We start from the raw sequence: 13,282 nt of genomic DNA, 5'->3' as shown, positions 1-13,282 counted from the left end.
ATCCCATCCTAATGCCTTCTCATCGTAATCTTTGACACCCTTACTAATTTATAATCTATCAACTGCCACTTTAAATATACCCAATGACTTGGTCTCTACAGCATTCTCTGGCAATAAGTTCCACAGATTTATAACCCTCTGGTTAAAGAAATTCCTGCTCATCTCTGTTGTAAAGGGACATCTTTCTATTCTGAAACTGTGCGCTTTGGTTCGAGACTCCACAAGAAAGTTATAGTCCTAGAAATTTACTTTCTCTAAATCAATTAAAATTCGCATTCTCCTATCAAAATTACCTCTCAATCTTCTCTGTTCCAAATATTCTTCAATTGACACTCAATAGAAAACATTTTCACCCAGTGAATTTTTTAATCCTCTCAGGAACTCTGCATCTTTCGTAAATGGAATGAGCAATGTTGAAATGCAAAACCCCAGTTGTGCCCTATCATACTTTGTGCAGTCTTCCTTTTGCAACTGCAACATCTCAAGTTTTACAAACCATTTTTTCTGTCCGGCTGTGTTAACAATGGCATTACTTCCCTTATGAACCGTATCAAGGGGAAAAGTCAAATGTGCAAATATTTATTTTGTTTTAAATAAGAAAAGTATCCAGTTCTCAAAAAAATGAGAGCCAGGTTTTGTAGAAAGTGAGCTTCTCAGAATGGAATGTCTTCCAAGTCCTTAGACAACACGGGTGCCGCACGTCCCCAAATCAATAGCTCCATCCACGCAGAATTCAAAAACGGTAGATTTTAAGCGGGAAATTCTCGGTGATCAGGTGATCATCCTGGAGAACCACCACAACATTCACCTCAAATTCTGCAAAGAACAAAATATAACAATTAGAATCCTTTACTTTTGACCAACTACACCCAAACGTTACATATACAGCTAAATCAGCTTGGATACACACTCGTTTTATATTATTAAAAAAAGGTTCAAGTTTGGAAACTAAAGTCAGCATTTAGAAACTGAGAAAAATTCCCGATGGATCTGCTGAAAAAAAAAACAGCAGTCATATTGGCATTATTTTCTTTAAATCAAAAGCTAGTAATTTGAGTGCAGATTTCACTTAATTTAACACTTTTACACCAAAAGGCCCAGCAGAATTAGGCCATTTGGCACAGAGTCTGCTTCGCCATTTCATCGTGGCTGATTTAACACCATTCTCCTGCTGTCATCCCATAACCTCTGGCACCCCTTACTAAATGTAACCGATGAGCTGGCTCCACAGCTTCTGTGGAAACAAACCCTCTCACTAAAGGAATTCATCTTCATCTCTGTATTCTGAGGCTGTGCCCGCTGGTCCTGGACTTCCCCACTAAAGGAAACATCTACTCCACATCCATTCTATCAAGGCCTCTCAATACTTGATTTCAATGTGATCCTCCCGCACTCTTCTATACACGCCCAGACCCATAAAGCTCACCTCATACATTAACTCTCACAAAATGCTGGAGGAACTCAAGCCAGGCAGCATCAATGGAAAAGAGTAAACAGTCGACGTTTTGGGCTGAGGCCCTCCATGAGGATGGAGGGTCTCGGCCCGAAACATCAACTGTTTACTCTTTTCCATTGATGCTGCCTGGCCTCAAAGGTTCACTTTATTATCAAAATGTGTATGTGGAATACAACTCGAGATTTGCCCTCCCCAGATGGCCATAAAATACAGAAAGCCATAGAAGTAGTTAAAAGACAACATCAATCCCTCTGGTACGAAAAGTAAAAGAAACAAAAACTCGTAAACCGCCAACCTCCCAACCCCTCCCTCGCACAAAAGCTAACAGGTCACCCAAACCGCCAGCCTATCAATCAGCAGCACGAAAGAATGAACGAGAACGCAAAAAAAACTGAGAGGCCAAAATGAACTACAGTCCAGCATTTTGTGTGCATTACTTTGATTTCCAGCATCTGCAGATTTTCCATTGTCTATCATACATTAACCCTTTCATTCCCAGGATCCTTCTCGTAAAATTTTACTGCACTTTTTTAAAAAGTGTTTTTAATATTGGTCTTAATCCACTTTAAAGTAACTCATCAACCCACAGCATCATCCAGGAGCAGAGTAAGCAAGAAAAAGTCATAAAAGCACATGGTCAGTCTCTTCCCCAACACCCAGGAATAAACCTGTCATTCACTATTTTCCCCAAGAGGCTGGGGAAGTCATTGCGCAGGATTGAAAGGACAGTGAAGCAATCATTTCTTTGACCAACTGAGTGAAAAGCGGACCAATGCACTGTGGGTGACAAAGAATAAAAATGCAAACAATCTGCTGCTTTCGCTCTGGAATATTAAACAAACTTCTGAACCACTTCAGAAAAACCTGTGCACAGGAGTCCCACACAGAAAATCAGGTCTCACAAGATATGGAGCAGAATATGGCCATTCAGCCCATCGATTCTCTTCCACCATCCAATCATGGCTGAGTATTTTCAGCCCCATTCTCCCACCTTCTCCCCCATAAACTCCACACTAATTCAAAACCTATCCATCACTGACTTGCATTCAAAACGCAAAGAAATTTATTATCGAAGTACATACAGTGCCAATAAAAAGTATTCACTCCACTTGGAAGTTTTCATGTTTTATTGTTTTACAACATTGAATTACAGTGGATTTAATTTGGCTTTTTTTTATACTTATCAACAGAAAACTCACATCAAAGTGAAAACAGATCTCTAGAAAATGACCAAAATTAATTACAAATGTACAACACAATTGATTGTATTAAGTATACACCTTCAATATCACCCATCAAATCATCACTGGTGGAGCCAATTGGTTTCAGAAGTCACAATTAGTTAAATGGAGATCAGCTGTGTGCAGTCAAGGTGTTTCAGTTGATTGTAGTAAAAATACACGTGTCCAACTGCTGGTGAGTCAGTATCCTGGCAAAAACTACACCACCACGACAAAAGAACACTCCAAACAACTCAGCCAAGATTATTGAAAAATTGTAAATAATAAAGACTATTAACTATTTAAACTAAAAGAAGCCAAATCGTGCAAATAATAAAAAGTAAATAAATAATAACAAAGTAAATATAAGGAAGAGATGCAGAGTCAATGAAAGCAGGTCTACAAGCTGTGGAATCAGTTCAGTGTAGCTGAGTAAAGTTATTCAAACTGGATCATGAGCCTGATTGAGACGCAATGACTTCATCTGCACAGTCCTTTGTGGAAACAACTGGCAGGCTCTGCTATTATAGTGCCTGGGTATATACTGACCCACCAACAGATCAGACAAATCACAAGGGGCAGGAAAAAAAACAACCTTGTAAAACCTCAAGGTCAATTACAAATCCCACAGAATGTCAGATCATCAGGTCAAACTCAGCAAGGAAACCACCACGTTATTATCACCCATCATCCATGCAGATGAGCGAGTGCTCCATGTTCAGTGTGATTTGGAAGAAATGCTGAAAGTATCAAGAATGCAGCTGGTGTTAAGGTGGGGTCCATCAGCCAGGAGTGGCTAGGTAGCAGTACCACTGACTGAGCTGGCCAAGACTTGAATCAATGGTGCAAACACCACCACTTACACACATGCTCTACACCAGCTCACATGATCAGCACAGGCCAGCACCCAGATAATTGGTGTTTACAGATATTGAAGGAGGAATAAAATATTGACATTTAAAACAATGCAAACAGATCTTCTGCATCCATTGTAACCTCGAGAACTGGACCTACAACAAGGGTTTAGCAATCATGGACAAGGATTTGGGAGGATTGTTCAGACCATCCATGGCTGCTCACTGGTTTTCCATGCCTGATAAAAAGTTACTTTGGTCAAAGAAACAAGGCGAATGGGTCTGGATCACAACTCAGACTTCTCTCAAACCAGTCATTAAGCACAGCAGGTTATGCACAAAGAAGAAGAGCCAATGCGCACATGCCTGGGGCTCACACTTACCGACTTTGAAATTTGTTGTTTCCAGCGTGGGGCAGGTAAAGAGTCGGGGAAACACCATGTAGATAGGTATGGCCAAACCTTGGCAAACGTTGCCATCAGCTATCTGGATGTTCTGAATTTCTGTGGCATCTCTCGCGTAACCTTCAGCACAACCTAATGAGATTATTGGAGAAGTTAGTTGGGAATAGAAGCCTTGGATTTCCATAATGTCAAAAACACTTAAGAACTATTAAGTACTGTGCAAAAGTCTTAGAGAGATAGATATAGAAATAAAATGTGCCTAAGACTTTCGCACAGTACTGTAGTAACTTGTATTGCTCTGTTCCGCTGCCGCATATAAAAAACATAATTCTTGACATATGAATAATAATAAACCTGATTGTGATATGTGTCTTAATGTGAACTGAGAAGGGGCAGGGAACAGGAAGCACCAGAGACACATTCTGTAATGATCCATAAACCAATTGTTTGGAATCAAGTGACGTTTCCTGGTGTCTCTGACCTGGGCGAGTCTACACCTGTGCAAGCCCCCATCCCAGGCATTCCTCCTGACACCAGCCCCACGACACACCACCCTCACCATTCCCAACATCCTTTGCTCATGCCAGATTTAGAAACCCATTGCTCACTCCACGTTGACAAATACAGTACTGTGCAAAACTCTTAGGCACCCCGGCTATATCTCGATATAGATCTCGATCTATCCTTCAGTAGATTTAGATATATCGCAATATACTGTATATCTAGATACCTTGATATATACACGCAATTGTAAGAACAAGTTTGTGAACCTTTTGCAATTACCTGGTTTTCTGCATTACTCATAAAATATGGTCTGATCTTCATCCAAGTCACATAATAGACAAACACAATCTGCCTAAACTAATAACATACAATCATACTTTTTATGTCTTTATTGACATTGTTTAATCATTCAGTCTAGACTGGAAAAGTATGTGAACCTTTGTATTTAATAACTGATAGAACCTCCTTTATCAGGTTTATCATCACTGGCATGTGACGTGACCTTTGTTAACTTAGCAGCAGCAGTTCAATGCAATACATAATATAGAAGAGGAAAAATAATAAAATAAAAATAATAAGTAAATCAATTACAGTATATTGAATAGATCAAAAAATGTGCAAAAACAGAAATACTGTATATTTTTTTTAAATGAGGTAGTAACCACGGGTTCAATGTCCATTTAGGAATCGGATGGCAGAGGGGAAGAAGCTGTACCTGAATTGCTGAGTGTGTGCCTATAGTGCTGAGCTATAGTCGATGAACAGCATCCTGACATAGGTGTTTGTGTTGTCCAGGTAGTCTGAAGCCATGTGGAGAACCATTGAGATTGTGTTTGCCATTGACCTTTTGTGGTAATAGGCAAATTGCAATGTGTCCAGGCCCTTGCTGAGGCAGTTCAGTCTAGTCATGACCAACCTCTCAAAGTATTTCATCACTGTCAATCAGAGTGCTACCGGGCGATAGCAGCAATAACCTCCACTAAACGTTTCCTGTAGCTGATTAGACTTGCACAATGGCAAGGAGGAATTTTAGACCATTCCTACATACAAGATTGTTTCAGTTCATCAATATTTTTGGGATATCTTGCATGAACAGCCCTCCTCAGGTTATGCCACAGCATCTTAGTTGGGTTAAGGTCTGGACTCTTGACTTGGCCATTCCAAAACACAAACTTTCTTCTCTTTAAATCATTGTTGTTAACTTACTCTTGTGCTTCCAATTATTGTCTTGTTCCATCATCCAACTTCTACTAAGCTTCAGGTGATGGACCACTACCCTGATATTCTCCAGCAAACTATCCCTCAACAACTGCTAGCTGTCCAAGCCCTAGGGCAACAAAGCAGCCCAAACCATGATGCTCCTTCCATCATGCTTCACAGTTGAGATACGGTTTTGGTGTTGGTGTGCAGTGCCCACTTTCCTCCAAACCTTGTCGAGGGAAGTGCCTTGTGAGAAACGTGCGAGTCTTTGGCTCGAGTCTTCGGCGAGGAGGCTGAGGGAGGAGACTACGCCACAGTTGGAGAGGGTGAGAGGTGGTGAAGAGATGACAGGTAAACTGATTCAGTGTGATGCTTCCTGATGTGGGAGGTCAGGGACACTGATCGTGCCTCTGGCTGCTACAACTGTGAAAAGTGTGTCCAGGTTCAGCTCCTGAAGGACCGTGTTGGGGCACTGGAGAGGCAGCTGGATGACCTCAGGTTCATCCGTGAAAACAAGTTTTCTGGACAGGACCTACAGTGAGATCATTACACCGAAGATACCAGAAGGGAGAAGGGGGGGGGGACGATGATGAAGAAGGGATGGATGCTTGAAGTACAGGAGACCCCGGGGGATGTGCCTCTTGAAAACAGGTTCACCCTCTTGGAAGCTGTCGGGACAGAAGACGCTGCCAGTCTGAGAGGCGGACAGGTCTATGAGTCAAAAATTGGCACTGAAGCAAAGCCGAAGAGACAGACATCAGGCAGAGCTGTGGTAGTAGGGGACTCCATGGTGAGAGGTACAAAAAGAGGTTTCTGCGGAAACAGACGGGATTTAAGGATGGTGTGTTGCTTCCCTGGTGCCAGGATTCAGGACATCACGGACCGATTGCAGGGCATCCTCAAGGGTGAGGGTGAACAGCCGGAAGTGGTAGTGCATGTCGGCGCAAATGACATTGGGAAGAAGAGGAAAGAAATTCTGCAGTGTGACTTCAGAGAACTCAGAAGGCTGAAAAGCAGGACCTCCAGGGTGGTAAACACAAAGTACACTGCAGACGCTGTGGTCAAATCAACACGTACAAAAGCTGCATGAACTCAGCAGGAAGGGTCGAAGGGTCCTGTCCTGACGAAGGGTCTCTGCCTGAAACGCTGACTGTTCTTTTCAACGGATGCTGCCCGACCTGCTGAGTTCATCCAGCTTTTGTACCTCCAAGGGTGGTTATCTCCAGTTTGCTTCCAGTTCCTCGTACTGGTGAGGGCAGGAACAGGGAGATGTGGGATCTCAATGTGTGGCTGAGGAGCTGGTGCAGGAAATAGGGTCTGAGATTCTTAGACCCCTGGGATCTGTTTTGGGATAAGGATGAATTGTATAAAAAGGGACGGGTTGCACCTTAACAGGCAGGGGACCAGCATTCTGGCAGGCAGGTTTGCCACTGCTACATGGGTGTGTTTAAACTAATAAGTGGGGGCGGGGGGGGGCGGGAGGAGACGAACTGGAAATATAAGGATGGAGTTAAAGGGAAAGAGAGAATAAGAAAAGTTAAGAAAGACAACAGAATTAAAGGGGCAGAAAGCTCAGGAAGGGATTGAAGAGTATGGCCAAGTGCAATAGGGATCGATGTGAGAAGCCAGGGGAGTAATGGATTAAAAGTATTATATATGAATGCACGAAGTATAAGAAATAAAGTGGATGAGCTTGAGGCTCAATTGGAAATTGGTAAATATGATGTTGTAGGAATAACAGAGACATGGCTGCAAGAGGACCAGGGCTGGGAAGTAAATATTCAAGGATATACATCCTATTGAAAGGACAGACAGGTGGGCAGAGAGAGTGGAGTGGCTCTGCTGGTGAAGAATGAAATGCAGTCCCTTGCGAGGGGTGACATAGAATTAGGAGATATAGAGTCAGTATGGATAGAACTGAGAAATTGTAAGGACAAAAAGACCCTAATGGGAGTTATCTACAGGCCCCCAAATAGTAGCTTGGATATAGGGTGCAAGTTGAATCAAGAGCTAAAATTAGCATGTCACAAAGGTAATACTACGGTTGTAATGGGAGATTTCAACATGCAGATAGACTGGGAAAATCAGGTTGGTACTGGACCCCAAGAAAGGGAGTTTGTAGAGTGCCTCCAAGGTGGATTCTTAGAGCAGCTTGTACTGGAGCCTTTCAGGGAGAAGGCAATTCTGGATCTAGTATTGTGTAATGAATCGGATTTGATAAGGGAACTCAAGGTAAAGGAGCCATTAGGAGGTAGTGACCATAATATGATTGATAAGTTTTAATCTACAATTTGAGAGGGAGAAGGGAAAATCGGAAATGTCAGTATTACAGTTGAACAAAGAGGACTATGGAGCCATGAGGGAGAAACTAGCCAAAGTTGACTGGAAGGATACCCTAGCAGGGATGACAGTGGAACAACAATGGCAGGTATTTCTGGGAATAATGCAGAAGGTGCAGGATCAGTTCATTCCAAAGAGGAAGAAAGATTCTAAGGGGAGTAGGGGGCGACCGTGGCTGACAAGGGAAGTCAAGGACAGTATAAAAATAAAAGAGAAGTATAACATAGCAAAGATGAGTGGGAAGCTACAGGACTGGGAAACTTTTAAAGAGCAACAGAAGATTACTAATAAGGCAATACAGGGAGAAAAGATGAGGTACGAAGGTAAGCTAGCCAAGAATATAAAAGGAGGATAGTAAAAGCTTCTTCAGGTATGCGAAGAGGGAAAAAAATTGGTTGAGACCAAAGTTGGGCCCTTGAAGGCAGAAACGGGTGAATTTATTATGAGGAACAAGGAAAAGGCAGACGAGTTGAACAGGTACTTTGGATCTGTCCTCACTAGGGAGGACACAGACAATCTCCCAGATGTAATAATGGCCAGAGGACCTAGGGTAACGGAGGAACTGAAGGAAATTCACATTAGGCAGAAAATGGTGTTGGGTAGACTGATGGGACTGAAGGCCGATAAATCCCCAGGGCCTGATGGTCTGCATCCCAGGGTACTTAAGGAGGTGGCTCTAGAAATCATGGAAGCATTGGTAATCATTTTCCTATGTTCTATAGATTCAGGATCAGTTCCTGAGGATTGGAGGGTAGCTAATGTTATCCCACTTTTTAAGAAAGGAGGGAGAGAGAAAACAGGAAATTATAGACCAGTTAGCCTGACATCAGTGGTGGGGAAGATGCTGGAGTCAATTATAAAAGATGAAATAGCGGCCCATTTGGATAGCAGTAACAGGATTGGTCCGAGACAGTGTGGACTTATGAAGGGGAAATCATGCTTGACTAATCTTCTGGAATTTTTTGAGGATGTAACTATGAAAATGGACAAGGGAGAGCCAGTGGATGTAGTGTACCTGGACTTTCAGAAAGCCTTTGATAAGGTCCCACATAGGAGATTAGTGGGCAAAATTAGAGCATGTGGTATTGGGGGTAGGGTACTCACATGGATAGAAAATTGGTTGGCAGCCAGGAAACAAAGAGTAGGGATTAATGGGTCCTTTTCAGAATGGCAGTGACGAGTAGGGTACCACAAGGCTCGGTGCTGGGACCGCAGCTATTTACAATATATATTACTGATTTAGATGAGGGGATTAAAAGTAACATTAGCAAATTTGCAGATGACACAAAGCTGGGTGACAGTGTGAAATGTGAGGAGGATGTTAGGAAAATGCAGGGTGACTTGGACAGGTTGGGTGAGTGGGCAAATGTATGGCAGATGCAGTTTAATGAGGATAAATGTGAGGTTATCCACTTTGATGGCAAGAACAGGAAGGCAGATTACTATCTGCATGGTGTCAAGTTAGGAAAAGGGGAGGTACAATGAGATCTAGGTGTCCTTGTTCATCAGTCACTGAAAGTAAGCATGCAGGTACAGCAGGCAGTGAAGAAAACTAATGGCATGTTGGCCTTTATAACAAGGGGAATTGAGTATAGGAGCAAAGAGGTCCTTCTGCAGTTGTACAGGGCCCTGGTAAGACCCCATCTGGAGTATTGTGTTCAGTTTTGGTCTCCAAATTTGAGGAAGGACATTCTTGCTATTGAGGGAGTGCAGTGTAGGTTCACGAGGTTGATTCCCGGGATGGCGGGAAAGATTGGAGCGACTGGGCTTGTATATACTGGAATTTAAAAGGATGAGAGGGGATCTGAATGAAACATGTAAGATTATTAAGGGATTAGACATGCTAGAGGCAGGGAACATGTTCCTGATGTTGGGGGAGTCCAGAACCAGAGACCACAGTTTAAGAATAAGGGGTAGGCCATTTAGAACGGGGTTGAGGAAAAACATTTTCACCCAGAGAGTTGTGGATCTATGGAATGCTCTGCCTCAGAAGGCAGTGGAGGCCAATTCTCTGGATACTTTCCACATGGTTTATATTCCATTAAGAATGGTTCATCCGTTCAAGGAACTTATACATAAACTGACTATGGTAAGGTTAGATTAATAATATCCAGAACATTTTATCCTTTGGTAGCCTCACTCAGTGAGCACTTTATTAGGTACACCTACTTGTTATTGAAAATATCTAAGCAGCCAGTCATGTGGCAGTAACTCAATGCATAAAAGCAATGATCAAGAGGTTCAGTTGTTCAGACCAAACACCAGAATGGGGAAGAAATGTTATCTAAGTGACTTTAACCCTGGAATGATTGTGGGTGCTGTGGAAGTTGCAGTAAGGTAAAGATAGCATAGGACAGTTTTAGTTGTCAGACATTCAAAATGAGACCACTGGAGCCATCTCTGTTTGCTCCAGACAAAATAGGCTGGGTTGACAATAGCCGTGTGCACTCAAACCAGACAAATGAGGCCTCTGTAGTGAGACTTATCCAAGAAAGGTCCTTCTGGTTGCTTTCAAGAAAGAGTTAGATAGAGCTCTTAAAGATAGCGGAGTCAAGGGATATGGGGAGAAGGCAGGAAGGGGGTACTGATTGTGGATGATCAGCTATGATCACATTGAACGGCGGTGCTGGCTCGAAGGGCTGAATGGCCTACTCCTGCACCTATTGTCTTTCAACAGAGCAATGTGCATTCCTGCCAAAAAGTTCAACTTTTGTTTCATCTGTCCATAGAAAGTCGTCCCAGAAGCGTCACGGAACATGCAGGTGGTCTTTTGTACATGAGGCGTGCTGCAATGGAGTTTTTTGGACAGCAATGGTTTTCTCCATGGTGTCCTTCCATGAACACCATTCTTGTTCACATAAACAGAGGCTTTAGCAAGTTCTAGAGATTTCTGCAATTTTGTTACCCTTGGGTTCTTCTTCACCTCCTTCTGCATTGCATGTTGTGCTCTGGGTGGGATCTTTGCAGGAAGCCCACTCCCAGGGGCAGTGGCAACAGTACTGAATTTCCTCCATTTATAGACAATTTCTCGTACTGTGGACACTCAGGTCTTTAGAAATGCTTTTGTAGCCTTTTCCAGCCTCATGCATCTCACAATTCTCCTTCTAAGGTTCTCTCAAAGTTGTTTTGATTAAGGCATGGTGCATACAAAGATATCTTTCATGGGATGAGGAGGCTCTATCAGAACTTGGCTTTGTGTGTCTTTTTTTTAAAAAATAGGGCAGGGGACCTTCACAACCCACATCTCCAATCTCATCTTACTGATCAGAATACTTGACTCCAAACTGCTTTTGTAGAAGGCATTACCCCAGAGGTTTAAATACTTTATTGAATCTAGACTATTATTGTTTCAATGGTGTACCCAGTACTGATGAGAAATAGTACAAATTTTGAGGCAGATTATGTTTGCTACTATTGTGACTTCGATGAAAATAAGACATGGTATGATGCAGAAAACCAGGTAACTGCAAAGGGTTCCAAACTATTTCTTGCAACTGTACATATATGTCTAAAACTTTTGCACAGTACTATATAGCGAAAGAAAGACCATAAATTTCCATTTACGTTTAATTATGAAATGCAAAACATGAGTAAACATTTTATAAATCAAAAAATAAGCTAAAACACAATGTTCTACTCCTGAGTGTGATCTACGATCACTCCTGTCACTCAGCACTCACCACAGGTTTCCACTCGCACCAACTGCAGCTCAATGCTTTTGACAGGCACGTCCAGGTTCTCCACCACCAGCTCGCCAGTCAGTGGCTGGGTGATGATGCAGTTTGTGGAGTCGAGGCGGCCGCAGATCTTGAATCCAGGTAGTGGAGTTCTCTGGAAAGGAAGAGAAGAATTAAAAATAAAGCCAGCAGGTTGAACAACCATGCAACACAGCCATCAAATCCAACGATTCACATTGTAGTTGGTGCTTAACTGATATCACCCAGAGCAACCCTGGGGAATCGATAACTGAATTCTTATTAGCCATACTATACTCCCACATGGTTTATATTCCATTAAGAATGGTTCATCCGTTCAAGGAACTTATACATAAACTGACTGTGGTAAGGTTAGATTAATAATATAGCAGAACATTTTATCCTTTGGTAGCCTCACTCAGTGAGCACTTTATTAGGTTCACCTACTTGTTATTGAAAATATCTAAGCAGCCAGTCATGTGGCAGTAACTCAATGCATAAAAGCAATGATCAAGAGGTTCAGTTGTTCAGACCAAACACCAGAATGGGGAAGAAATGTTATCTAAGTGACTTTAACCCTGGAATGATTGTGGGTGCTGTGGAAGTTGCAGTAAGGTAAAGATAGCATAGGACAGTTTTAGTTGTCAGACATTCAAAATGAGACCACTGGAGCCATCTCTGTTTGCTCCAGACAAAATAGGCTGGGTTGACAGTAGCCGTGTGCACTCAAACCAGACAAATGAGGCCTCTGTAGTGAGACTTATCCAAGAAAGGTCCTTCTGGAGGCATACTGTCCCCTTACACAATTGGGGTACTGGAAACAGACAACATAAAAGTAAAAAGAGTAATGTGAAGCAATCCTACAAAATATCATTGGCTATCCAATCAAAGTTTTGACAGACAACTCTATTAAGAATAAACTCTTCTTGGGCTTCCAGCTGGCTACAGGTATCGATTATAACCGACATTTCAATAAACAACTCTGCCTTCTTCATCAGGGATGGTCATGTCTAGTCCAGTGGTATTTATACCCCTGCAGTCTGTCCTTCCTGATTAATTAGTCCTCATCCAATCAGGTTTCTACTCTCCCACTTTGTTTACAAGAACTGGAATTCTTGTAAACAGTAATGCATGAGAGCTCACAGTATTGATGGAATTATTAACAAAAATAGAGAATTCATTAACAGGCAAATAGATTATTTTCAGATTAGCAAACTGGAAATAGTAAGGTGCATAAGGATCGGTTCAGTGAGCTTACCATTTACAATCAGTATGAGTTAAATGAATAGACAATTCTTGCCTAATTTGTTCACAATACAAATGTTTCATGGGGCACTTGAGGGGAGTGGGGGGGGGGAAAGAAGAGAGGGAGCACCATTTTGTGAAGATACAGATTATGCAGAAGTTATAGATAATGAGCTAGATTTTCCCTACTTTTCAAATTAAAATATACAAGAGTATCCACTTTGGCTGGAAAAACAAAAACAAAAAATGTTTCTTGAATGGGCAGAGCCTACCAAACAAACACTGTTGCTTATCTACAGCTATAACATATAATTTCCAAGGCAAATTTAGGCATGTAATTAAAGTATAAAAATAGCCAGATTCT

At 42.1% G+C, this 13,282-nt stretch overlaps 2 protein-coding genes across 3 annotated transcripts in view; one reads left to right on the top strand and one right to left on the bottom strand.

Annotated features, from left to right (window-relative positions):
- The window catches only part of ttc3 (tetratricopeptide repeat domain 3), a 177,868-nt gene that overhangs the window by 160,624 nt on the left and 3,962 nt on the right, over positions 1-13,282 (top strand). The window lies entirely within an intron of this gene.
- Positions 559-13,282, bottom strand: part of vps26c (VPS26 endosomal protein sorting factor C) — a 39,554-nt gene continuing 26,830 nt past the window's right edge. For both annotated transcript variants that reach the window (XM_073044995.1, XM_073044996.1), the window contains 3 exons: positions 11,659-11,809; positions 3,914-4,066; positions 559-816 (listed from right to left, as the gene is read on the bottom strand). In XM_073044995.1, coding sequence (XP_072901096.1) covers positions 734-816; positions 3,914-4,066; positions 11,659-11,809 — 387 coding nt within the window. In that variant the 3' untranslated portion in view covers positions 559-733. The remainder of the gene's footprint in view (positions 817-3,913; positions 4,067-11,658; positions 11,810-13,282) is intronic.

The sequence above is a fragment of the Hemitrygon akajei genome, chromosome 5 (assembly GCF_048418815.1).
Source record: "Hemitrygon akajei chromosome 5, sHemAka1.3, whole genome shotgun sequence".
NCBI lineage: Eukaryota > Metazoa > Chordata > Chondrichthyes > Myliobatiformes > Dasyatidae > Hemitrygon > Hemitrygon akajei.
The sequence above is the reverse complement of the archived record's forward strand: the minus strand, read 5'-3'. Positions and strand labels throughout refer to the sequence as shown.